Below are 27,096 nucleotides of genomic sequence, written 5' to 3' on the forward strand. Positions count from 1 at the left end.
CCCGGCGCGCCGGGACCTTGGCTCTGCCCTTCGCCCGCCGGACGGCGGCGGGGCGCAGCAGGGAACAGGCGGCCGGGCGGACAGACGGGAGGGCGGCGGCCGGCCAGCCGGCCATGGATCTCCTCGTGCGGGGCTGCTGGCTCCTCTGGGTGGCCGCCGCCGCCTCGGCCCGCGGGGAGCCGGGGGGCAGCAAGAGCAGAAGCTGCGCTGAGGTCCGCCAGGTCTACGGGGCCAAGGGCTTCAGTCTGAGCGGCGTGCCCCAAGCAGAGATCTCCGGTGAGTGGGGCCATTCATTGTGGACAGCCGCGGAGCTGGGGAGGGCGGTGGGGCTCCAGCTGCACGCCCCCCCTCCCCGGGCCGAGCCGGGCCAGGGGGCACTGGAGCGGGGTGGGCACAAGGAGAACGGTACCAAGTTCCTGCAGCCCGGGCTGCCCGCTGCAGCTTCGGGAGAGCCGGGAGAACCCCGGGGCACGCCTGCGGTCGGAGCCTCGGGGCAGGTGGGCAGGGGACCGGCCGGCTTTCCCAACATCCCCCCCGCCCACCCATCCCCAGCCTCTGCCTCCCAGGCCTCCCCCACTGCGGCCGGTTTGGAAAGTTCTCCGGGCTCGTCTTAGCTCCCAGCCCTGTGGGCTTAGGGTTAAAAGGGGGCCAAGAAAAGTGTGTGGGAGCGGCGGAAAGGCCATTCGTGATGGAGACCGAGGCCAGGCTAGCGAGTGGTCGGTCACGGGGGAGCGTGATCCCTGGGCCTCCCCCGCCCCTCAGCTCCGGGGCCCAGGGACTGGCCTCCCCGGGGCTTCTGCCTGCGGGCAGACGGGGCGAGATCCCTTTGGGCCAGCAGCCGCAGCAACAGTCGCAGCCACCCCGGACCCGGGCCAGTTTCTGGGCAAGCCGGCTCCCTGGCCACCCAGGGGATGGGGCTCCGGAGGCGGGCAGCAGCCGCGTGGAGAAAAGGGATCCCTGAGAAGGGAGTGGGGGGGTGGGAGGGAGAGAGGGAGGCAAGGTTGCCGCTAGAAGGGCTTTCGCCTGCCTTGGATTGGGGATAGAAACAGCGTTTTGGGTGATGGAGACCGAGTGAGGAAGGGGACCCCCTATTGGAAGAGGTGTCTGGCTTCTGTCCCGAGAGAGTAGAGATGGGGGCGGGGGGGGGGTGGCGTCGTTGGGGGAGGGGAAAGGGTGGAGGATTTTTTTGGTTTGGTTTGGTTTTCCCCCTTTCACAAAGCTAGAGATTTGAAACGGCAAAAAGAGGCTTGGTGAAATTCGGGGCTGTGCTTGCAGATGAGTTTTTCTTGTGGATCAAGGAGCACCAGAAAAGTGGCCCAGCTCGTTCTGTGTGCGGCCAGGGGGCGGCCGATTGTCCCGGGGAAGTCTTCCTCCTAACCTCATGGCTCACAGCTGAGAGCCATCTGCCCAGTCCCTCCTCCGGGAGAGAGCTTCAGGCCACTGAAGAAGGTGAGAGCAGAGCCGCCCCCAGGGACCAGCCCTGGCTAACTGCAGCCCTCCCGAGAAGCTCTTTGGATTTCTCTCAGCAACTGTCACTTCTTTATAAGGAGCCAGCCCTTCAGTCATCCACGGGCATCTGGCAGCACGCCCTGGGCATGCAGAAGGTGAATCTCTAACCTGGGGGCAAGAGAGGAGGAGGTGCCCTCCCTCCCAGGGGCTGGCCTTCCAGGGACGTGGCTGGGGTCGAGGTGGCACCCATACCTGTTGGAGCCAAGATTTTATATATATATATATTTCCAGTTGTTTGTGAAGGATTTGCTAAAGCCAGGCTTTCTCTAAGGGTGATGGTGCAGGTGTCTCTCCTGGATGGGGGAGGTGGGTAGACTATTACCGAATTGTCCCCTGTGGTAGTAACAGTCTAAACAAGACTTAGCTTTCCTGGGCCTCGGTTTCTTCCTCTGTAAAATGAACTGAATGGCCTTTGAAGTCCTAGCTCTGACATGTTTTGAGTCTCTAAAAATAACAGTTCTCTCAAGGGCAGTTGAGGTGGCTTAATAGATTAAGAGCCCAGCCCAGAGACAGGAGGTCCTGGGTTCAATTCTGGCCTCAGACACTTTCTAGCTGTGTGACCCTAGGTAAGTCACTTAACCCCCATTGCCTAGCTTTTACCACTTTACCGGCTTGGAACCAATACCTATTATTGGTTCCAAGATGGAAGGTAAGGGTTAAAAAAAAATAATAGCATTTAGAGTAATAAAGAATCATAGAAATTCAGAATTAGGAAGGATCTTGAGGCTGTTTAGCCCAACCCTATCTCAAGCCTCCTCTTCCTTCTCTGTATGATGAGAGAAATGGCCCATTGGTTGGCCTCTGAGGTCCCTTCCAGCTCTCAGGCCTAGGATCTTCTGGGAAGGGAGAGGCTACAGCAGCATCCCCTGCTTCAAGCTTTCTTTTCCCCAGGAAACTCTTTTCCTTTTTCCCTGAGATACTGACAGTAGGGTGGACTTGTATGAAACTAGTGGCTTCCAGGACTTGGGGTCCCTAGTTGTACTTCTAAGTATAGGGGCAAGGAAAGACCTGGGGGAATTGGATTCCCATGGAAGCCTCTGTGTACCTCGAAAGGTCAGCATGAAGCTGAAAACCCTTTTTAAGCAATCATGTCCATCGGTCCATCCGCAAGTCTTTATAAAGCACCTACTGGGTGCCAGAGTGCTAAGCATCTAAAGATAAAAATGAAACCATCTCTGGCCTTAAAGAGATGCAGTCTCTGGGGTCTTGGACTTTTACGGGTCTTTCTGGTTTATTTGCTGTTTTCTCTTTTTCTGACTGAATTTTTGTAGAAGTCCATTTTAAGTGGGCGATTGGCCTTTGAACTCCTTCCCTCATGCTCCCTTCTGCCAGCAGCAGCGAGGGTTATGGGAGAGGAGCTTAAAAAGAAATGAAAAGCTTCTGGCCAGTGAGGACTCAGTTTCACTGTGGGGCTTTATTGTCTGAGACCTTTTAATGATAGGTTCCAAGCTGGAATATCCGGGCTTTTCTCTGGCTCTGTCTATTCTGCTCGAGACACCGAGGGTTGGGGAATCACTTAAGGAGATCTCAGCCGAGACATGTGGATGTGATTTCACATTCTAAACCCAGTAAGCCCTATAATAAATAGGACTCCATCGCCATCAGATTTTGAGCATGGACGGGCTCTGTCTTCTTTGTGGCAAATGTCTGCCCATCAGGCATTTCTGCTTAATAAGGAAAGCTGGTTGGAATAGCTCAGGGATGAGCTGTCTGTCCTCTACTTGGCTCTGGAATCTGTAGGAGGAATTTCAGACCTGCTCTATTTAAAAGCAGAAGTAAATGGGATGGAGGTAATATCAGGTGGCAGACTGTGAGACCCGCCTCCAGTGTGAGGCAGCCCCAGACCACTCCCACTCAGTCATCTTCGCCTTTATGAAACTCAGGATGCCAAATGTTTATCTGTCCCTTGGCACTGAAGCCTGAACTACCTGGTGACATTTTTATATTGTTACTTTACTGTACATTTTTATGTACTGCTATTTATATGCATATAGAGAGGCGCATTTTTTCACATGTTTCTTGTCTCCCCATCTAGATTAAATCCCCCTTCTGAAGAGGAGGTTCATAAAAGCAAAGATTTAGAGTTGAAAGGGAATTTAGAGGCCATTAAAGCCAGCCCCTCTTGTTCTAAATGAGGGAACCCAATCAGAGAGAGGAGCCAGTGACCACTGCCTAGGGTCACACAGCTAGTAATTATCTGAGGTAGAATTTGAACCCAGGTCCTCCTCACTTCAAGACCAGTGCCCTATCCACTACTATACCAAGACTATAGTTTCTTTTTTTCCTTAGACTTGAGTATCTTACAAAGTGGAAAGAGCCCTGGTTCTGGAGTCAGAGGATTGGGTTTGAATTCCACTTCTGATGGTTACTACTTTTGTAACTTTACTCATGTGGACTGTAGTCTCCTCCTGGACATAATGAGGAGATTTGCTTATGAAGAATCTCTGAGGTCCCTTCCCCTCAGTTGAAAACCTAGAGATCTGGGACAAAATATGTGGCATTGCTTTAAAAAAACAAAAACAAAAAAACAAACAAAAACCCTTTACCTTCTGTCTTAACTCTAAGACTGAAGAGTGCCAAGGGCTAAGCAATTGGGATGAAGTGACTTGCCCAAGGTCACATAGCTAGGAAGTAGCTGAGGTCAGATTTGAACTGGCATTCCATCCAGTGAGCTACCTAACTGCCCCAGCACTGCCTTTGATTATACAGCAGAAGGGCAGGTTGGAAGGGATGGAAAAGGAGGGCACCTGCCTTAAGAATGGGGCATTTTGGGTGGTTGTTTGTTCATTTGGGTGGGGAGGGTTTATACTTGGAGTCAGAGGAAAGACACAAGAGAAGCTTGTGACATGCGTTGAGTCAGCTGAGCAAAGCTTATGGTGGATTGGGAGTCGTGGGCTTTTGAAGCAGCTTTTTTATCTCCAATTATGCCTGCTTGGAATAGGGATTCCCCTAGCTGTTAACAGTTACTCCTTTTTCAGGCAAGTCATTCGAAGCAAGATTGCGCGGAGTAGTGCCTAGAAGGTGGGATTTGAAGTCAGAAATCAATTGGTCAATCATCAAACACTTATAAAGCACCTACTGTGTGCTAGGAATTATGTTAGGTACTGGAAAATATAGAGGCAAAAATGAAAGAGTTCCTTCCTTCCAGGAGCTTACATTCTGTTGATTTGTGTATATATAATATGAGATAGAGGCCTGGACTTGGAGTCAAGAAGACCTGAGTTCAAATTTGCCTTCAGATACTTAAAAGTATTTGATCTTGGGCTAGGTGTTTTGTTTAATTTTTTAAACCCTTACCTTCCATCTTGGAGCCAAGGCAGAAGAGCAGTAAGGATAGGCAATGGGGGTCAAGTGACTTGCCCAGGGTCACACAACTGGGAAGTATCTGAGGTCAGATTTGAACCTAGGACCTCCCATCTCTTGTCCTGGCTCTCAATCCAGTGAACTACTCAGCTGCCCCCTGGGCTAAGTGTTTCAACTTCTTTCTGCCTTGGTTTCCTCATATATAAAATGGGAATAATAATAGCACCTACCTCTCAAGGATCCAGTGAAATAATATTTGTAAAGTACTTATCACAGCACCTGGCACATAGTGGGTGCTTACCAAATGCTTGTTAAGAATAGATACGTATCTAAAAAGTGAATACAAAATAGGAGTTACTTTTTGGAGTGTGAAGGAAAGCATGGGAAGAGCTGGGTTGAATCCCCTCTGGAGCACACTTCCTGCGTGGCCACAGGTAGATACTTTGACCTGACCAAGCCTCAGTTTTCTCTTCTCTAAGAGGGGGATGCTCTCAGTAGCATTTACTTCCGAGGGTCATTACGATACTCCAAGGAGATTGACAGTCATTAGATGTTTCAGCTTTAAAGCATTATCTAAATGTTTCTGAGTATTTCCTCCTTTCAGAGCAAAGCTCGGGTTCTGGTAGGAGAAATCACTTGACTGTCTCGCAGAGTGGGACTTCATAAAATAACAAGACTGACTGACGAAATGAATGTGTGTGAGAGTTGCCCCCCTCAAAGCAGTGCCCTTGAGAAATGGCGTACCTACCGCAACTCCCCAAGAAGAGCCTTCTCTCTGGTCTGAGCAATGGCAGCTTCATTGATCATTGGAATCGACGTGTAATCTGCCTAGGGAGGACTCTGGCGAAGGGCACCAGGCGTTTGAGTGTAAGGGTGGGAGGTGATCATCTAGCCATTCATTTAAGTTATGATCTCTGTGCTGGGGATACAAAGACAAAAAAAATGAGTCGGTCCCACCCACCTGTCTCTCTCCCTCCTCACAAGACTATTCTTATACTTGACTCTCATTTGGTATGGTAGAAAGAAAACAGATTTGGAAGCCAAAAGACTTTGTTTGAATTCCTAGCTCTGATGCTACCAGCTATGTGACCCTAGACAAGTCACCTAACCCCTTTTGTTCTCTGCCCATAAAATGCGGGAAATAACGTTTGGACTCTTGGGTGGATGGAACATGGGATCCTTAAGGCAGTACAGAACTGTGAGCTGCTGTTATGAATTTTGCTTTGTTTTATTAATATCTGGATGGATCATAGTTGGCCAGCGGACTCATTTGTAGATGACTCAGTATGAAGGTGTGGGAAAAGGTTTAAAGCCCACAAGGGATTTGAGGGGCAGGACTCATCCTGGTCTTCTGAAGAGCCTGAGCAGTCAGGAATCATCAGGAAATATGCCCTTCTGGATCAGTCTCCCCTTCACATTCCTCCATAAAGGGCCTGGATTCTTGAGGGCTATCTCACCCGTTTGTCTAACGGGACAGCTGAGCCCATGACTCTATGGAGGGATTAGGGAGACTGTGTCACTAAAGCCACACGAGGGGCTTTACTGGCGATCAGAGCCTGAAGGATGAAGGCACGTTCTGGGCATGGGACAAAGGTGCATTTTTCCTGGGGAGATGCTTATTGGGGAGGCTTTCAGGGAATTTTTTCCCCTAGGGTGCAAAGTACCACTTCACCTTATTTCCAAAAAAAGGCAAGTCACTGCATAAGAATTCAGTGTGGCTATCACTTCTTCCTTATCCCAAAAGGATTCTTCCAGTTGTGTAGGGCAATGACCCCTGTCCAAAGTGGACCCACTTAAAACTGTCCAGCAGTTAGAATAGATCGGTGGTCCCCAAACTTTTTTGGCCTGCCGCCCCCTTTCCAGAAAAAATATTCCTGCGCCCCCTGGAAATTAATTTTTTTTTAAATTTTAATAGCAATTAATAGGAAAGATAAATGCACCTGTGGCCATCACCACCTCCCTGGATTGCTGCAGCACCCACCAGGGGGCGGTGGTGTCCACTTTGGGAATCACTGGGATAGATCAAAGTTTTGAGCTCATCTTCTCCTAGCTTCTTTTTTCTGGAACACTATTGCCTGCAGGGCCTCAGTTTATCCATTGGTTCTTCTTAGGTTTATTTTATTTCTTTTTTGACAGGATCATATAACTAGAGCTTGCAGAGGCCTCAAAGGCCATCTAATCCAATCCCCTAATTTGTAAAAAAAAAAATTGTTTTGTTATATTTGGTTTTTACATCACCTACATTTCCCAATATAACAGTTCCTCTCTAAGAGGGAGCGGGGACCAATCCCTTCACTTTACAGATATAGAAACTGAGGCCAAGGAGCTTTTTTTCCCCTTCATTTTAAAATTTTTCTTATTTTGACATCCCATTCATTTACAAGTATATACCTCTGCTCTTTCCTTCCCAGAGAATTTCCCCTTGTAACAAGGATACAAAAGAAAGAGAGGAAACAATTCACTAAAACTAACCAGGTCTAACAGAAGATGTCATGTTTCACACTCATAGCATCCTAGCTCTGCAAAGGAAGGAAGAAAGGAAGGAAGGAAGGAAGGAAGGAAGGTAGGAAGGAAGGAAGGAAGGAAGGAAGGAAGGAAGGAAGGAAGGAAGGAGGTGTGATTTCTCCTCTTTTGGGGGAGAAGGCAAGTTTGGTCTCTCTAATGCCATAGTGGTCAGTTCCATGGGTCATATTGTTGTTCATTTCATCCTTTCCTGTTGTCCTAACACTGGTTTTCCAACCCTGCTAGCCTCACTGTGCATCAGTTCACATAAGTCATTAGGCTTATTTTAAAGTGATCCCAGAATCCCTAGAGGAGCCAATCACTGCCAGAGAGACTCCATAGAGTAAATGAAGTAGAACACTGAGCATTATTTTCACCATGTCATCCATATATTTCATAATGTTTAATTCAGGGCTCAAAACCTCCGTCTTCTTTAGGATTATTATTTTAAGAATCTTTCTACTGAATTACCTGGAAAAGAGACAGACAGCCCCATAAAAAGCATTGACCTTGCAGTTATGGGACTATTTGGAGACTTGTCATTACCCTCGGTAATCTCAGGCAAATCATTTTATTTCTCAGGGCCTCGGTTTCCCTGTCTGTCAAACTAGAGCTGGACTAGATAACCTGGGAGGTCCCATCCAACACTAAATCTCTGATTCCATGATTCTAGAAGATTATTTTTCCAGAGTATTATTACTTTCCTCTGGTAACAAAAGAAGAATGGGGGCAGCTGGATGACTCAGTGGATTGAGAGTCAGGCCTAGAGACAGGAGGTCCTAGGTTCAAATCTGACCTCAGACACTTCCCAGCTGTGTGACCCTGGGCAAGTCACTTAACTCCCATTGCCTAGTCCTGTAACAAATAGAAAATTAATATAGAAGGATATATATAAAAGATATTAGGGTTTTAAAAAAAAAGAATTACCTGGTTCCAACAACAACAACAAAAAAGAATGATTTCTCCCTCTTCACTCCTTCCCTACAATGCCTTTATTCCTTCTATTAAAAAGGAGATCCGCTGATTTTTAGAGCAGAAAGATACTTTTGAGATCATGGAGTCTAATCCTCTCAAATTACAGGCAAAGGAATTAAAGCCCAGAAGAGGCAAGAAGGATACTAGTCCAAGGTCTTATGGTTGGTCAGTGGCATGGCTGGCGTTAGAATCCAGCTCTCCACTGGCTGGTCCTGGAAACATATTATTAATTAATTATTATTTTTATTATTATTAATATCATTTTTAAAAAACCCTTTTTCCAGCGTGATGGTGCTTGAAGCATCCTAGCCCAAGGGGAGAGGATGGAATAATTGGATCTCACCTCCTGAGACCCCTCTACTCTCCGTCTCCCTCCAGAGTTTCTTAGGCACCTTCCATAACTCCCTCCCGTGGTACCTGCACTAATGGCCCTGGCTGGGTGGGAGGGAATGCACGAATCATCCCCATGATCTCTCCCAGGGTGCAAGACTGAACTTGACCGCGATTCCAGGATGTTACTGCTACAAAACAGACCCTGACCAAGCATTTTCTGGCTGGCCGTGTAGGAAGCCTGCCTGGATTGAGTGGTTCAGTCGGCTGGGTTGTGTGGGGAGACAGCGAGTGAGTGAAAGATCAAGAGAAATTCCCCCTTAGGCCCAGGGGATGTTGAAAACAGCCAAAATAGGACTTTTATTTTGGTTTATTCTTAGACATTTTTTGATCTCGCTTGTTTTTAAATTGTGTCTCCCTCCCCTCTCTCCTCCTTCCCATTAACTGTCTTTTACAACAGAAAGTCGTGTTTGTCTTTTTTAAGGGGGGGAGGAAGGAAAAGAAATCCATGCAACAAAAAACGAACACAGCCACCAAATACAAAGAGTACAAAGCATCCCGTACCCATAGTCCCTCACTACAGAGAAGGGAAGGAGGTTCCTTCTCCTATCCCTAAAGAGGGGCTGAATCTCAGCTATTAGAAACTGTTGATATACTGCAGTGATAGAGCAGAGCAGAGGAGGGCACTGACTTTGGAGTCAGTGGTTGTGGGTTCAAATCCTGCACCCCATGTTCACTCCCTGTGTGACTTAAGCGAGCCGATTAATCTCTTTGTGCCTCAGTTTCCTCAGCTGTAAAATAAGGGGGTTGGATAAGATGACCTCGGAGATCTCTGAGGTCTCCGCTCTTCTTCGGGGGCCAAACATGGCCATTCAGATTCCAGAGCAGTTCTTTTTATTATTATTATCATTTTTTTCCTTTTGTTCTTCCTCTTTGCATGGTTGTGGCTGTTGTGTCTATGGTTTTCCCGGTTCTGTTTCAAAGCGGGAATTTAAATCTCTGATCGGCACCCCCCCATTTCTCTGGTTTGCCTGCCTTGGAGACTTGGAAGCAAGATTGTCTGGGCGGGGAGGTCAGAAGACCAGTTTGGTCAGTGGTGTCTACGGACGGGGAAATCCTCTTTCTGCTGCCTGCGTGTTCCTCGGCGTCCTGCCTGGGCTCTCCAATACTGGTGGCTCCCTCTAGTGCTCGCCATTATTCCTGGAGGTGGAAATTACTCAAGTCTTCTTCCCTCCTCCTGCCCCCACTCAGTGCCCTCCTCCACCATAAGCGCCATCATCCTCACTACAGCTGACTTTAGAAGAGTGCCCGAAGGCCGTACTTGACCTGCGACGTCTTATTGAGCCTCAGAACGGTCCTGGGCCGGCCCTGCTATTTGTTATCCCCATTTTTCAGACGAGGAAGCCGAGTCCTAGAGAAGTTCCCTGGGCCGGCCATCAAGGAAGTTCGGAGAAGGGATTCGAACCCAGCTCTTCCCTGACTCTACCTCAGGCTCGCTGCTCGGTCCAGATCTGATCTTAAACCCGGACTCGCAGCCTCTTAGAGCTGGCGGTGAACTCCCGAGGCCGGAAAGTCCAGCCTCCCTCTCCATGCCTGGCTGACGCCACAGTATCCCAGCAGCCTCTTGGGGCGATGTTAAGGCCTTGCTGCCCCCGCTTTCTGGGACTGGGTGGCTTTTCCAAGCCTCCTACAAAGCCTGGAAAAAGTATCTGATTAAAGGAAGTTTGACGTGTGCTAAACGGGAGAGTTTTCCTGCTTGTTTATTTCTATTTTCCTTTAGTGCTGTGTCAGATGGAGAGCTTGGGATGAGTTACTTTCCTTCTCCAAGCCCTCCCCCAGAGGAGCCTGGCCTGGGTTGACCCTTCCGGCCATCTCTCGGACTGTCATTCAAGCCACAGCTGCTGTGGCGTCAGGGAAGCCTCCCTATCCAGTGGCTGAGCCGGCACTGCTCAGCTGGCACTTTGGGCCAGTCGTCCCAAGAGAACCTGTTCCAGTGGCCAGAGTCTGGTTCTTCATCATAGCCTCATCTAGGCTGGGCTCGTCTCCTTGACTCCTCCTTGCATGTCCCTTTCCTAAACTTTGGTACAGGGACAGGAGTCTAGTTCCATTTGTTTGTTTCCCACCTCCATGCTTTTGCATTGGCCATGCCCCATGCCTGTAATCCTCACCTCTGTCTCTTGTAATCCTTGGTTTCCTTCAAGACTGACCTCTTCCCTGATCAGTCTTCCCCGATTCCCCTCATCTGCTGGAGGCAGTGCTTTTGTTAAGGGTGGAGTGCTCCCGATACTGATAGAATCTGGCCACGGTTCTTATATTCAGCTGATTTTAAGTTAGAATAAAGGTCTGGGCAGCATCTAGGAGGCTCAGTGGATTGAGGGAAGTCCTGAGTTCAAATTTGGCCTCAGATACTTCCTAGCTGGGTGACCCTGGACAAGTCACTTAACCCCTCATTGCCTAGCCCTTACCACTCTCCTGCCTTGGAAGGGATTCACAGTATTGATTCTAAGACAGAAGATAAGGATGTGTTTGTTTGTTGTAAAGATTGAAGGTCTGGGCCTGGCAGGGAACCTGTAGAAGCTGAACTCGGGCTTGCTGGGTGCTTATATGTGGGTTTCTGGAGAGGGTGTTATTAGTCTGCTGCTTCTTGCCCTGGGATGCAGGTGACCTCAGCACGAAGACAGCTTAAAGGAACACCGAGGGGATCTGGCTACAGCGGTTCGTTTTGTGGGCTGCCTGGAGCCATCCCAGATCCTGGTGGTTGGTTTGGATGATGACCAGGTGTCAAATCTCCCCCTCTCCTCGCTCCCCAGGTGATGCTGCCAGGCCTCAAACATGCCTTCCCAGCCAGGAGCTCTTTCACTGACTCCATAGTTATGCTCTGCAAGTGTTAAAAGCCAGGAGGAATAAGCACATGGGAGGGGTAGTTCCAAGAAGCTGGTGCCTATCCCAAAGATGTAAGCAGCTGCTTCTAGGAAAAATGGCTGGTTAGGGCTGGAGTATTCTGGAAAGGAGGAGAGACACAAATCAAACACAAATCAAACTGTTGGGAAAAAATGGTGGTGGCAGACTTTGGAAGGAAAAAAGGCTTGATTGTGTTTCTGAGCCAGTGAGAGATATCAAGAAGGAAGAGAACCTGGGCCAGATGCAACAACAATAGTTAATGAACCCCCAAACCATTATACAAGTTCTTTAAATTCTTGGGGAAAGGATTTCCCCTCTCTGGGCCAGACTGTACCTGATGTGGTTCCACATGCTATGCCCAAGATACTACGCCAAGTTCTAGGGCTACCAAGATAACCCACCATCACTGCCCTTAACAAACTTCAGTTCTACTTAGAAGACAACAGTGTGCCTCACAGATAAGTAAATGGATTAGCTGAAATGCTATGGAACAACAGTAACAATGAGCACAGTGAAGGCAGAACTACTCAATTTTTATTTTGCTTTCTCTGCCAAGGAAAATAAATTTTCACCTGGAAAGGCAAGAACAGATGTGGCTCATTTGGAATTGATACTCAAGGTCAATAAGGAGAATGAAGTCATCTTGGATGAAGTCAAGAGACTTACCTTTAACTCCCTAAAAGTTGGGCTCAGATTCTGTCTCTTTCAAGAGGCTTTTTCTCATTTCTCCCAGTTGTTAATCCTCATCCTCCTCTCTTGCCTGATCGTGTTATATTGATTAGTGAGTATTTATTTATCTGTAAACTTGATGTATCTCCTTATTTGCATGCAAACTCTTTGGGGATGGGCACTAACTCACTTTTATATCCATGTCTTCAGTGCCTGGCACATAGTTTGTATCTGTATCCTCAGTGCCTGGCACATATTTAAAAAATACCTGTTGGGGGGCAGCTAGATAGCTCAGTGGATTGAGAGCCAGGCCTAGAGACAGGAGGTCCTAGGTTCAAATCTGACCTCAGACACTTCCCAGCTGTGTGACCCTGGCCAAGTCACTTGACCCCCATTGCCCACCCTTACCACTCTTCCACTTATAAGTCAATACACAGAAGTTAAGGGTTTAAAATTAAAAAAAAAAAGAGTCATGACTCTGGACAAGTCACCTAACCCTTCTCTGCCTCAGTTTCCTTACATGTAAAATCAGGATAATAATAGCACCTCCTTTCCAGGGTTGTTGTCAGAATTGAACAAGATAATATTTGTTTAGTTAGGGTTTTTAGATCCTTACTTACATCTCTGGGCCTCAGTTTCCTCATCTGTAAAATGACAGAGTTGGACTTGTTGCTCTCTAAGAGCCCTTCCAACTCAAGATCAACGATCCCAAGACTGTCGTTGCCCAGCGCCCTCACCCCTGGTTTCTGGAATGAATTACTTAGAGCAGGAAGTTCTGTTCTTGTAAGACCTACCCCCATTCAAACTATTACAATTATTTTCCGTATTTGGTGGGAAGAAACCAAAAGTATGGGTAGTTATTAAGTGAGTCTTTTTTTTTTCTCAACAGCTTAGTGCTTGTCCAGAAACATGAAATGTTTTTGTTTGCTTAAAAGGAAAAAAAAAAGGGCAGGGGGAAAAAGAAACAAAGAAAACCGAAACCACCATGGACCACATTTGAAAGTTTGTCCCAGGTTCCCTGGAGGATCCAATGTCCTAGAAGCCAGATGGTCTCTTGTTTCCAGGGGTGCTTTGGGGAGTGGTGAAACACCATCCGGGGAAGGGAAAGGGGTTGCATCATTGCCTGGGCTGTGTTAGTGGACTGTGGATTGTTTGATGACGAAGGTCCCTGGTGGATGCTGGGTACCCATTAGCCAGTGACCCAAGGGGAGGGCCTGGTCCTCTAGGGCTATCTTTCAGTCTCTCCTCTGCTTGGTTTAACTTTCCAAACAGTCAACTTACTGGTCTAGGGCTGAAGAATTAGAGTGGACAAAAATCTTCATTCTTACAATACTGGAACCAACGCTGTCTCTTCTGTGATCAGAAGAAGGGCTTGACCTTAGCCTGGGCTTGGGAAGACTGAGCCACATCATAGCTCATAGAATGAGCTGGAAGGGACCTGAAACATCTTCCAATTTGCCTCCTTCTCATTTTACAAATAGAGAAACTCCGGCTCAGAGAGATTAAGTGGTTTATGATTGTAGCTCTAGAGCTTGAAAGGACCTTTAAAGCCATCTACTCTAACTTTCATTATACAGATGGGAAAACTGAGTTTGAAAGAGGTTAAGTGATACAGATCAAGGTTTTGGACCTAGAAGAAACCTTAAAGGCCATCTACTCCAATACTCTCATGATAAGAAATCATTAAAATCCAGAGTCCGCAGATATTAAATGATTTTCTCAGGATCATGCAGCTAAATATTGTCTGAGGCAGGATTTGAATCCAGATCCCCCTGATTCCAAGTCCAGCATTCTCTTCTGTATGCCCCCAGCATCTCATGAGGTCCCTAAATCACCTACCTGCCAGCTTTCTTTGGTAACCAATTTCTAGTGGATGAGAACTAGCCAGGTTTCAGCCTTACCAGCGTAATAGCTGTCTCTTGCCTGACCAGCAGGTTAGATCACCATCTTCTTCCTCTGTTCACCTTTCTTATTTCAGGACTACAATTTCAGGCATAAAAAGCCTTTTCTTTGCTGAGACCTGGAATGTTACAGTAACCCCCCCAACACATCTCTCTTCCCTCCGCTTCATGCCCTGTCCCCACCCCAATTGAAGTTCCTAAAGCACAATCTGGATCCTCAGTTTAGAAAACACTTTAGTCCTTCCCCATTTGCTTCTCAAAAAGCATTTTTTAGGTATCTACTCTCTAAAGTCCCTGGGAATACAAAGACAAAGGAAAAATCCTCCAAGTTCCTGCCTTCAAGGAACTTTTATTCTATCCAAACACTGTCCCGAGGCATTCTACTCTTCAATCTGTCCAGCCTTTCTTCCTCACCACTCTCTTCTCACACCTACGCTGCACTTCCGCTAGATTAGACAACTTGCCATTTTGCTCTCAAATAAGATAAATAAATAAAGCCCAAAGCTCCTGATCTTTTCCATCTCTGCCTCCGATTTTATGCTTTCCCCTCAGTCGGAGATGCTCTCCTCACCTCTGTCTAGCTCAATCCTACCCATCCTTCACCTTTTCCCATCCTTACTGTGCTGCCCACTTACGAGCCAAGTGTGGTTTCTTCATCTTTTAAGCCTCCAGCGCTCAGCACAGTGTCTGGCACATAGTAGGCACTTTATAAGTGTTCATTGATATCTTCTGAAGTCCTGTATGTAGCCTGTTGTTTTCACCTTTGGGGTTTTTTGGGGGTTGCTTTTTTTTTGGAGGAAGAGAGGGGTGAGGAAGGGAGGTGTGACACTTAACACGTAACAGAATCAGATCTAAAGCAGGAACAATTGATGAAGCAGGGTCACTGCCCAGCATCATCAGTACAAGTCAGGGGGAGGCAGTCTCAGCTTGTCTGAAATGGACTCAAAGGTTGTAGTGAACCACAAGCCCCATATGAGTCAGTGGTGTGGTCTGGTGGGACCTTGAGCTGGGCTAAGAGAAGTGGTGCTTCCAGAAATAGAAAGGTGGTCGTCACTGCGATGCTGGGGGGCTCTCTCTAGGAAGGGGGGAGGCACATGGAATCTACTGCCTTCACCTATTTGTTTCTGAAGGACCAAACGATGGTCCGGGCTGTAAAAGGAGAGCAGCCCCTGTGGGCTGATATAGGCAGGGGCCAGCTTCATGAATAAGGAGGCACTTGAACCCAGATCTCAAGACTGGGCTTGACTTGGTTTGGTGGCCAGGCAAGGGAGAGCTTTCCTGGGGAGAAGGATTCAGGGAGCTCCAAGGGATGAAGGAGAAACTGCAAGATGCCAGAGACTCACAGAAATTTAGGGTTGGGAGCCATCCACACAGTGGATGCAAAATCCTGCCTGTGGTATTCTTGACAGAATACTCTGGCCTCTACTTTGAATAGGGGGGAGGGACCGAACTTGTGATTGCATTGGTATAAAAAAACACACAGGAGGAAACTCCCCCACCAGGATAGGTTTCCATACCATCTCAACTTCTTTTATAATTTTAGAGAGCTGCCCAGAACACCCAGAAGTTAGGTGACTTGCCTAGGGTCATACAACCAGTATGTGTCTGTCAGAGGCAGGACTTGAACTCGAATCTCTCCGCTCTGAAACCAGCTCTCTATCCGCTGGGCCATTCAGTCTCTCTCTGCTTCTGAATACTTTGGTTAAGTTCTAACTTTGAAAAATAGAATTTTTCTATAATCCTATTATAGAATTATAATTATTATATGATTATTATATTGTAATTTGAATATTCTATTCTAATATAAAATTCTATAGAATTTGGCCCCATCATTGTCCAGAAATGGAAAAAGATACAAGGACCCCAGAAGGGTCTGGGCACCCAGTTGCCATTTACCAGGATTAGCCCCCAAACCATCTGTGACCCTGGTCTGCCTCACAGCCGTGGAGATGGCCCTAAAATGTGGGTCCCTCACCTGGACAGCCCTCCTCAAGACATGCAGGCTCCTTCCTGGTCTTTGTTGATGGATGGGAACCCTGAGAAGATTTTTGACTTGTTATGCTTTGGGGGAGGGAGGGAGCCAGCCATTAGGATGAATGTCGTGGAGTGTACGGTCACACCTGGTTTCCTCCCTGGAGGATGAACGCACGTTAATTTAAAAGAGCACAACTCCAAGGACCATCTTAATAAATCCTTCTGCTCATGAGCTGTCTTATTCCTCTGAGCCTCAGGGAACATGATGTGATGTGATGGAAACATCACCCAGCTGGGCCCCGGAAGTCCTCGTTGGGGGTGGTGAACCTTTTAGAGACCAAGTACCCAAATTGCAACCCTCACCCCAAATATGAGCCAATTCCCCCGTCCCCCACCTTGCCCCAGACAGGGGAGGAAGGAAGTGCTCCCATCGGGCTGCTGGCCAGGGGGATGGGCGACGTGAGAAATGTCCTCAGGTGTGTGGAGAGGGGGAAGGGAGCCGCCCCCTCTGGCATGCTCTGGCACGCATGCCACAGTTTCACCAGCATGGCCTTCCGTTCTTGGACTGGTTTGGCTACTGAGCAGCAGACATTGGTCTGTGACTTCCTGGGTCTTCTAGCTAGAGCTAGAAGCCATCTTGGAGCCATTTAGTCTAACCTGCTTATTTTTGTTTTTGTTTTCAAAAGAAGACCCTGAGATCTAGGGTGGACAAGTGTCGGAAAGCAAGGACTCTTGAGCATTTTTCTCTTCTTTTTTTAAAAAACTGTATATAGGCAGTAGAGCAATAAGGGCTAGACAATGGTGGGGGGAGTAAGTGACTTTCCAGGGTCACACAGGAAGTGTCCGAAGTCAAATCTGAACCCAGGACCTCCTATCTCCAGGCCTTGCTCTCAGGCCACCCAACCACCTCTCCGTTCCCTCTTTCTCTCTTTCTCTCTTTTTGAACCTTCTCCGCCTCTGGGGATCATAGATTTGGAGTCTGAAGGGACCTCAGAGCTTGCCCTGGTGCCCCTAAGATGAAGGAACGTGTCCAGGGTCACACGAATCATAAGGATCTCAGACAGTCTTCCTGACTACCAGTCTCGTGCCCGTAGCCAGGGTCAGAGGCTGCCTCTCGGCTGTGCCAACCCGGTGGTTGACGTTCCTTTCTTAGGCGATGGTTTCGAGGAGCTTCTCTGGCTGAAAAAGCCAACCCGTTGTCGCTGCGAAGCTTCTCTGGACCCCCAGTTGACAGGCAGGCCCAGGTGGGCGCCTTGGGGTGCTCCCAATCACCTGCACACACAAGGAGGCGGGGAGCACGAGCGGCCTTCGCTGGGGGGCTGTGGAGCGTCGCCGGTCCTTCCGAGGGCTCTCGTGAGCTGGGCGACGACGGAGGCTGGTCTCTTCTCCGGCACCCCTCGCAGGAGCTCTCTGGAAGGGGAGTGGCTCTGCCCTGCTCCCTCCGCCCCCCGCCGCCTCTGCCAGAGTCCGGGGTCCCCAGGGCGCTCCTCGAGAGCGGGCAGCCCTCCCCCGGCCCCGCGCCCGTCTGGCCTGGCAACGTAGCGATCCAGGGAGTGGGAGCCCCGACGAAGGAGCTCTGTAGCTGTCTGTCGTCTCCGGCAGAGTGAGGAGAGAAGACAGACGGACGGGTGTATAAGTCTCCCGCTCCGGGCTGGCGTGCATCGCCGACACAAAGAGGCCGCGGTGGGCGCCGCTAACAAGATGAATTTGTTTAGTGGAGGGCGCACGGGGAAGAGTTGTTCTAGAGAGCCTGCGCGAGCGCGCCCGGCTCCCAGCACCCACGATTCATCATTCTGTCTGCAGCAAAATGAAGCACAACCAGGTGGCTCATCAGCACGAGGATGGAGGACAGTCCAGTGGAACGAGCTTGGGGTTGGAGCCAAGAGTCCTGCTTCTGCTGCTTGTTGGCCGGGTGACCTTGGGCAAGTCCCTTCCCATCTCTGGGTCTCGCTTTCCTCATCTGTGCCAAGGGGAGGGGGTGCCTTATCTTAAAATCCAGCTCATCCACTCCTTCTTTCATGTTGATTCGGCCCTTCTGTCCCTCGTCCCACCGAAGGCATCATCCTGGGGAACACAGAGATCGTGTCTTTGATGCTTGGCTTCTCGGCTCCTCCTCGGAGGTGCTCGTTCACAAGTTATCCTTCCGATATTAAATCTGTAGCTGTGGATAATGTTCTCGTGCTTCTACACGTTTCACTCTTCATTATCTCATGTAGTTCTCTCCAAGTTTGTTTTTTTTTTCATTAAGCTGCTCATCATTTCTTCCAGCGCAGTCGTATTCCAGCACGATCATATACAGCAGTTGGTTTAGCCATTCCCCAAGGGATGGGCTTCTCCTCAGTCTCCACTTCTTTGCATGACAAAGAGAGCTGCTAGGAATGTTTTGGAACACAGAGGGTTGTTTTTTCCCTTTTTCCCTGAACTCCTCGGGAAATAGACCCAGCAGTAGGATCACTGCTTCTAAAGATATAATCCGTTTCATCGCTTTCTGGATGTAATTCCAAACTGCTCGCCAAAATGGCGGGATCAGTTCATCGTTCCACCAACAGTATATTACTGTCCCCACTTTCCCACAGTTCATCCTATTTTTAAAAATTAAATTTTGGGAGGGGGACTGGGTGGCTCATTGGATAGAGAGCAGAAGATCCTAGGTTCAAATCCAGCCTTGGACACTTCCTAGCTGTGTGACCCTGGACAAGTCACTTAACCCCCATTGCCTACCCTTAACGTTCTTCTGCCTTGGAACCAATACACAGTATTGAACCTAAGACAGAAGGTGAGGATTTTGTTGTTTTTTTTTTCATTAAAATTTCTTTTGCATTGTGATCTCAATCATCAACAAACAAAAATCATCCAGTGTTCCAATAAATACCGAGGAGAGGATTTTTGTGTCTCCTGACTCAGAGCAGTTATCAAAGCTAGAGTTGGATTGCAGCAAAAGGGCATCAGAAGCCAACTAGTCTGACCCCCTCATTTTGCAGTTCAGGAAACTGAGGCTCTGAGATGTCAGGAATGTAATAAGAGGCAGGCAGGATTTGGAAGAGGTCCTCTGACTCCAGAGATTTCAACAGATTAGAAAAAGAGGCTAAATTTAATAAGTCGAAATGAGAGACTTACAGTTGGATTCACAAGCAATAGAGGCGGAGAGAGAGATCACTGTATGGCATGTTGGGGTTTTATTGAAGTGTGAACTCAGTATCCACCAATGGTGCAATATGAAAGTCAAAAAACCTAATGTGGACTCGGGCTGTGATTGTGCCCAGGACTAGGGAAATGATTGTCCCACTGTACTCTGAATTGATCAGCCCCAGCTGGAATGTTACTTTTTTAATATTTATATTTTTAAAGTAGATTTTATTGATATCTTTCGTTTTTACGATCACCTAGATTTCCCCCAGACGCCTTCTCTTCATATCCCAGAGAGCCGCCCTTCGAACAAAGAATCAAAATATTCTTCTTAAAATAGTTTTTTATTGCTATCTTTTGCTTCATTTCCCAATGTACCAATGAACTCAAAGGTCTTATATTGTTTTATAATATATTCTACATTATACTTATCTTTATTCAGCAGTGAAGGTTGAACCCAATAGGGTTTTCCAGTTTAAACAGATATTTTAAATGCCGCCCTCAACATTTCCAGTGGAGTTTTAGTATGGGTTGGGGGTTTTTTGGTATCTTAAAACTCAGGATTGCTTTGCCAGAGATTATGTTTTGCTGAGTTTTTAGTAGCCGGGTAACAAGTGTGAATCACACAAAGTGCTGCTGGACACAGGATTTTGGCGAGCTTTTAGTATCTAACTTGAGAAAATCTGGACGAAGATGGAGGTGGCTGGAGAAAAGGAGCCTGATACCCGCTACAGTAGGATAATGCCCAAGAGAAGAATTCAAACTTCTAACCCAGCAGCTTTCCTTCTCTCTTAGAATCCATACTGAGTGTTGGTTCCAAGGCAGAAGAGTGATAAGGGCTAGGCAGTTGGGGTTAAGTGACTTGCTTAGGAAGTATCTGGGGCCAAATTTGAACCCAGAGCCTCTAGTTTCTAAGCCTGGAGTCATCTAGCTAGCCTAGCAGTTTTCTGAAGGCATCCAGCACGGCCGAGACTCAGAAAGAGTCAAAAACGGAGTCTCCAGGTAAAATCCAATTAGATTCAAGAATTTGTTTAAGACCATCGTCAGAGCCAGAAACCAGATGAATCTTTAAGCCCCTGAATTCCTGGTTGTGGGTGAGATGTGATGAGCTGAAGTTTTCCACTCCTTCAGGTGTCGCCTTTCCAGGCCCTGAGTTTGGAGGGAGGTTGTTTGAGTTGGACCTCTGCCTACTGCCTGTTGCGTGGGGCGCCACATTTAGCATTCTGAAGCCTCAGGTGGCTCTGGGCTCATCTATTTTAAACCTGGCAGTAAAGGGGAGCTCATCAAAGCTACATGTAACTGAGCCTCAAACTGCTGGATGAATTCATCTGAATTGCTGTCAAGGGCAGCGCTAAATAGGACTTTTACTGCTGGCTACTGGGGTCGGGCCTCCCCGGAGACATCAACCAGCTAATCAGCCTGTCCTCTGCACAGTGCTAGGCACTGGGAATCTGGAGACAAAGAAATGAAATCAGCTGGGAGAGCTGGGAAAGACTTCACACCGAGTGGAGTCTGGGCAAGAGAGAAGGAAGGGAGGGAGGAAGGAAGGAAGGGAGAAATGAATGAACAAAGGGAGGGAGGGAGGAAGGAAGGGAAGGAGGAATGAACAAACAAAGGTAGGGAGGAATGAATGAATGAAGGGAGAGAGGAAGAGAAAAAGGGAAGGAAGGGAGGAAGGAATGGATGTATGAAGGGAGGGAGGAAGGGGAAGAGGAAAAGAAGAAAGGAAAGGAGGAATGAATGAACAGATGGAGGAATGAATGAATGAAGAGAGGGAGGAAGAGAAAGAGGGAAGGGAAGGAGGAAGGAAGGAATGAAGGGAGGGAGGGAGGAACAAATGAATGAAGTGAGCAAAGGAGGAAGAGAAAGATGGGAGGGAGGGAGGAATGAACAAAAAAGGGAGGGAGGAATAAATGAATGAAGGGAGAGAGGAAGAGAAAGAGGGAAGGAAGGGAGGGAGGAAAGGAGGAATGAATGAATGAAGGGAGGGAGGAAGAGAAATGAAAAGAAGAGAGGGAGGAAGGAAGAAAGAGAGAAAGGGAGGAATGAACAAACAAAGGGAATGAGGAATGAATGAACGAAGGGAAAGAGGAAGAGAAAGAGGGAAGGGAAGGAAGAAGGCATGAAGGCAAGGAGGAAGGAAGAGAGGGAGGAAGGAAGGGAAAGAAGGAATGAGGGAACAAAGAAAGAGTGACAGGAGGAAGGAAGGAACAAAGGGAGGGAAGAAGAGAAAGAGGAGAGGGAGGAAGGAAGGAAAGAAGAGAGGGAGAAAGGAAGGGAAAGAAGGAATGAGGGAACAAAGGAAGGGAGGAAGGGAAAGAGGGAAAGAAATAAGGGGAAAAGGAACAAAGGAAGGAATGAAAGGAGGGAAGAAGGTAAAAAGATAGGAGGGAAAGGAGGGAGGACAGGCCTGTAGCACTAAGGTGGCTCGGTCCTTGGGAGTTCCTAACAAGGACCTGGACATTAGAATCCATTCAGGATGGGCAGAGTAACTAGAAAAGCTGTGTCAGTTGATTTCCCCATCCCTGTAACTTTCAAGACATGACCTGCCTGACTATCCCTTCCTTCTCTGTGGAGTCTTTCCCTATCTAAGAACATTAGCTCCCCGAGGATGGTACTTCTATAGCTGTAGCTCCCATAAGTCTACTTATATGACCTATGCGTATAATTTGGGATAGGTCACTTAATCTCAGCCTCAGTTTCCTCATTTGTAAAATAAAGAGGTCAAATTTCCTTATCTGCAAAATAAGAGGATTTAAACTAGAGGGCCTCCAAGGTTCCTTCCAGCTCTGGGACCTCAGTTTCCTCATCTGCAAAACAAAGGTATTGAACCAGATGATCTCTGAGGCCCCTTCTTTTGGTCCCCAATACTGACCAGAGTACTCGGCTCAAGGTAAGCATTAAACATAGATTTTTTTTTAATTCACTCTTTTGATAGTGTCCAATGAAGCCTTACTCAGTCAGATAATAAACATTCATTAAGGGGGCAGCTGGGTAGCTCAGTGGATTGAGAGCCAGGCCTAGAGACTGGAGGTCCTGGGTTCAAATCTGGTCTCAGACACTTCCCAGCTGTATGACCCTGGGCAAGTCATTTGACCCCCATTGCCTACCCTTACCACTCTTCCACCTAGGAGCCAATACACAATATTGACTCCAAGACAGAAGGTGAGGGTTTTAAAAAATAAAATTAAAAATAAACATTCATTAAGCACCTGCAATGTGCCAGTTATCTCATTTGAACAACGCTGGGGTGTAGGTGCTATTATTAATCCCATTTTACAGATGGGGAAACTGAGACAAACAGGTTAAATGACTTGCCCAGGGTCATATAGTAAGTGTCTAAGGTGAAATTTGAATCCAGGTCCTCTAACCTTGAATTCACTGACTGGAATGGCTTCTCACCCCACCCTGCTTATTCCATAATCCATTGATGACCCAGTCAAGTTCTTCTCTCTCTTCTGCTTCTGGTGGTTCTAAGCACCACATATTAAAAGGACAGGGGGCAGGGCAGCTGGGTGTCTCAGTGGGTTGAGAACCAGACCTAAACATGAGAGGTCCTAGGTTCAAGCCTCATATACTTCCTAGCTGTGTGACCCTGGGCAAATCACTTAACCCCCATTGCCAAGCCCTCTTCTGCCTTGGAACCAATACTCAATATTGATTTGAAGACAGGACAGGGTTTAAAATAAAAAAGGCTATTAAGCCACCAACCAATCAATATTTATTAAGCCCCTATTATGTACTAAGCAACCAAACACTTTGTTCGTGGCTAGTCCACCAGGATAAAGAGTGGTCAGGGAGCCCTGCCACAAGCACTGAAGGAAGTGGAGGTAGTCTTTGAATTAAGGCAGAAAAGATCATGGGGATGGATGGGACTGTCTTCTGAGATGTGTCTTGAAAGAACGACTGCAAAATCATTCCTTCAGAGCTGGATGAGATGGGAGGAAGGAAGGAAGGAACAAAGGGAGGGAAGAAGAGAAAGAGAGAAAGGAGGAAGGGAAGAAGGAAAGAAAGGAGGGAAGAAGGAAGGAAGGGAGGAAGGAAGGGAAAGAAGTGAGGCCATTGAGACCAACCCTTTCATTTTGCAAAGGAAGAAACTGAGGGGTGAAGGGACTTGCCCAAGGTCTCACAGGTGGGACGTGTCAGAGACAGGACTGAACCCAGGTTCCCCACCTTCAGAGTCAACGTTCTTTCCGGTCGACCCTGCTGGTTCCCAGCCTTCCTTCTGCAGCTGGCTTTTCAATGTGCTCTTCAGACGGGCTGGTGATGGCCAGCCTCACACGGCCCCTTTCGGTGGCCCAGCTGCTGAGGGGATGTTGGCATCTGGGTGGAGGAGGGATGGCCGGCCAGCCGCTGAGTGGGATACATCACCACCTCCCGGCTCCCATGGAGCAAAGGGGCCGTTCAGATTGCCAGGCTCAGCTGGGGGCTTTCCTTTCGGTCCAAAACCACTTACGGAGCCCAGCCCCATTTGTAGCTGTGCTCAGAGGGAAATAGAAGAAGGGAAAGAGCCAGCCTTCGCTCTGGAAGAGCTCAGTCTTATTCAGAAGATGGGGCTCACCAAAATGAAATCAAGACCCAGATGTTCTTGCGGGGAGCATTGGAGAACTGAGTTCAAATTCCACCTCTGAGACTTAATAGCTTGTGGCTTAATCCCTCAGACCTCAGTTTTCTCAACTGTAAAGTGAAAATAATGATACCATGATACCTGCCTCACAGGGCAAGTGCACAGCTCAAATAAGGTCACAAAAAGACAAGAGCCCTTGCTCTACTTCTGTCTTAAAAAAATACTAAGGGGATAGCTAGTGGCTCCTTGGATAGTCAGGCTTAAAGACAGGAAGTAGTGAGTTCAAATTTGGCTTCAAATACTTCCTTGCTGTGTGGCCCTAGGTAAGTCATTAAATCCCCATTCCTTGCCTTTACTATTCTTCTGCCCTAGAATGAATATATAGTATTAATTCCAAGATGGAAAGTAATGGATTTGTTTGGTTGTTTTTAGAAAAAAGAATTGATACTAAGGCAAAAGGTAAGGGTTCAAAATAAAAAAAAAAACAAGAAGTAGAAGACACCAAGACTTATCCCATCAGTTGTACCCAAAGAAGGGAAAAGACTTCATTAAGACCCTTGAGGGAGCTCCTTCTTTCCAGACCTTACCACCAGCCTGGGGTCTCAACACAGGGTTTAGGGCACACCAACTTTAGAGGCTGAGACCAATGCAGTATGGTACAATAGAAAGAGGTCCTGGGTTTGAATCCTACCCCTGACAATTGTTACCTGCCTGACTTTGGCCAAGATACTCCACCTGCATAGACCTCAATTTCCTTCTCTGTAAAATAAAGGAATTGGAAGATCTTTTAAGATCATCTAGGACTAAAATCTATGTTGTCGAGTCATTTTTAGTTGTTTCTGACTCTTTGTGACCCCATTTGGGTTTTCTTGGCAAAGATACTAGAGTAGTTTTTCATTTCCTTCTCCAGCTCACTTTGCAAATGAGGAAACTGAGGCAAACAGGGTTAAGTGACTTGCTCGGGGATACACAGATAGTATGTGTCTGAAAACAAGTTTGAATGGAGGAAAAAGAGTCTTCTTGACTCCACACTCAGCACTCTAAGCGCTGCACAGCCTAGCTGGCTAAGGCATAAAGAGAGAAATGGGTTTTTTCTAGGTTTCTACAGAAAGAGCTGGGACCAGAATTCTGGCCTTCCTGCCTCCCAGGTTTCTGCTATTATCCACTACACCAAACTGCCTTCTTGGTTTGGGGCCCTCTGGTTTGGGGGCCCCAAGTTCCCTCCATTCATCTCTGAGCTGCCTTTCATCCCAAAAGGTCTTGGGTGAGGGAAGCTCGATCATGTCAGACTCAGCACATCCAGGCTCTGAGGTTACCTAGAGGTACTCCTGGACAGGATGTGAGTTCTCGAATTCCCCTTCCCATTCGCATAGCTTTGGAAGCTACCGTAGGAATGTGAAGCATTTGAAAAAGGAAGATGAAAGTGGTAAACTGAGGGCAAAGAGATTGGAGGAGGAGGAGGAGGAGGAGGAAGAATAGGAGGAGGAAGAGAAGGAGGAGGAGGAGGAGAGGAAAGAAGAAGAAGAAGAAGGGATATTCATGTAGCACAGTCTACCTTTTACTTAAATATAAAATTCTGAAGCCAGGAGGACAGAGATTGAATCCATCCTGTTTGTTCTGAAGGGCAAGACTATTCCCGGGCACATAACTATGTTGGCATTTGAGGCCTGAGCTGGCTGTTCTTCTGAATCTGTGCCTGAGGCATGCCCGGTACAATGGCTTCCAATTAGTTCAGATGGGTACTCTGTGTGAAGATCATAGATTTAGACCTGCTAGGGACAGTAGAAGCCACCTGGTCAACCTCTTGCTTTTGCACATGAGGAAACTGAGGCCCAGTTTTAAGTGACTTGTCCAAGGTCATGCAACTAGTAAATCCTTGAACAGGCATTTTAATCCAGCTTAAAAGATCAAAGCTGTAGGACTGGCAGAGACCATCACATCCAAATTCATTCATATTTCAGAAGGGGAAACTGAGACCCGCAGAAATGAAATTATTTGCTTAAAGTTGCATAGGTGGAAAGTGAGGACCAAATGGATGTGGATCTGCCCTGAGCCTGGCAGTATCAGGACCCCAAATGGTACTTTTGGACCCCCTTTGTGTCTAAGGATTATACAGCCCGGGGCTCACCGAGGGGTAACAGTCTTCTTAAAAAAACTTGAGTTGAGCAGCAACCACAAAGATTTTGTCTTAGTGTGTGCCTGGCCACCCACTCCTGGCCTAGGGAAATTTTTTGTGAGTAAAGATTATTTTTCTTTTTTCTTTTTTTTTGCACTTTATCACCAGTCCTTAGCTCAGTGCCTGGCACATAGTAGGTCCATAATAAATACTTGTGGATTAGTTGATTTTTCTTTAAGCTTGTTAGGTATGGGTACCCCTATGGCCTGCCACAGAATCCTAGAGACCACAAGCAAGGGATAGGACCTTCGTTTCCAGATCCAGCCTTGGGCAAAACATTCAGACCGACAAGGGCTGTTTCCCTTCAAAGGTCTGGCTTGGTTCCCTCAATGGCCAGATCCAGAAACATCCTTGGTCCACAATTCAATTCAGGGCGATCTTGAAGCCTTCTAAGGGAGGAGCGTGGGCCAAGTGAACCCTCGGTGTCTGGGACCTATGGGGGGACCTCCTGTAGCCTGTTTTGTGTTTACTTCTACTGAGGTCCCAGGACACAGCCAGAAGCAGAGGCTAGCTAAGTGTTTCTAGTGTTCAGTGCCTGTCATCAGGCTTGTGAGGAGAACCAGACTGAGGGCATAAATTTCTAGATGTTTTAAAATCATTAAATCTTTTCTGAATAGCCTTGAAGACCAACCTAGTTTTCTGAGATATGTCCCACAGGAGAAGCCCAGTTCTGGAGTCAGAAGACCTGAATTTTATTCTCATCTCTGAGGTTTCCTACCTCTTTGACCTGGGGCAAGTCCATTCACTACCTTGGATCTCAGTTTTTGAATGTGTAAAATGAAGGGGTTGGATAAGAGGGCCTCTGCCGTCCCTTCCAGCTGTGTATCTGTGACCCAGAGACATTTCATCTCCTCGGGATTCATTGTCCCTTACCTGTAGAATGAGGCCAATGGACAGGTGAAACTATGAGGATCCTTCAGTTCTAGATCTGAGGTTCTAGGGTCAGTCTCCTCGTGGGCTGCTACCTTCTTTTCCTTCAGAACCCTTCTATATATTAGATAGATAGATGAATGGATGGAAAGAAAAGAAAGAAAGAGGGGGAGAAAGGAAGAGAAAGGAATAAAGAAAGAGAAAAGAAAGAAAGAGAGGGAAGGGAGGAAGGAAGGAAAGAAAAAGAGAGAAAGGAAGGGGAAAGAGAGAAAGGAAGGGGGGAAAAGAGGAAG

At 47.5% G+C, this 27,096-nt stretch overlaps 1 protein-coding gene across 1 annotated transcript in view; it reads left to right on the forward strand.

The window, feature by feature from the left end:
• The first annotated feature begins 113 nt into the window (after positions 1–113).
• The window catches only part of GPC1 (glypican 1), a 157,373-nt gene continuing 130,390 nt past the window's right edge, over positions 114–27,096 (forward strand). Inside the window, exon 1 of the mRNA XM_044673154.1 lies at positions 114–276. Coding sequence (XP_044529089.1) covers positions 114–276 — 163 coding nt within the window. The remainder of the gene's footprint in view (positions 277–27,096) is intronic.

The sequence above is a fragment of the Gracilinanus agilis genome, chromosome 4 (assembly GCF_016433145.1).
Source record: "Gracilinanus agilis isolate LMUSP501 chromosome 4, AgileGrace, whole genome shotgun sequence".
Taxonomy (NCBI): Eukaryota; Metazoa; Chordata; class Mammalia; order Didelphimorphia; family Didelphidae; genus Gracilinanus; species Gracilinanus agilis.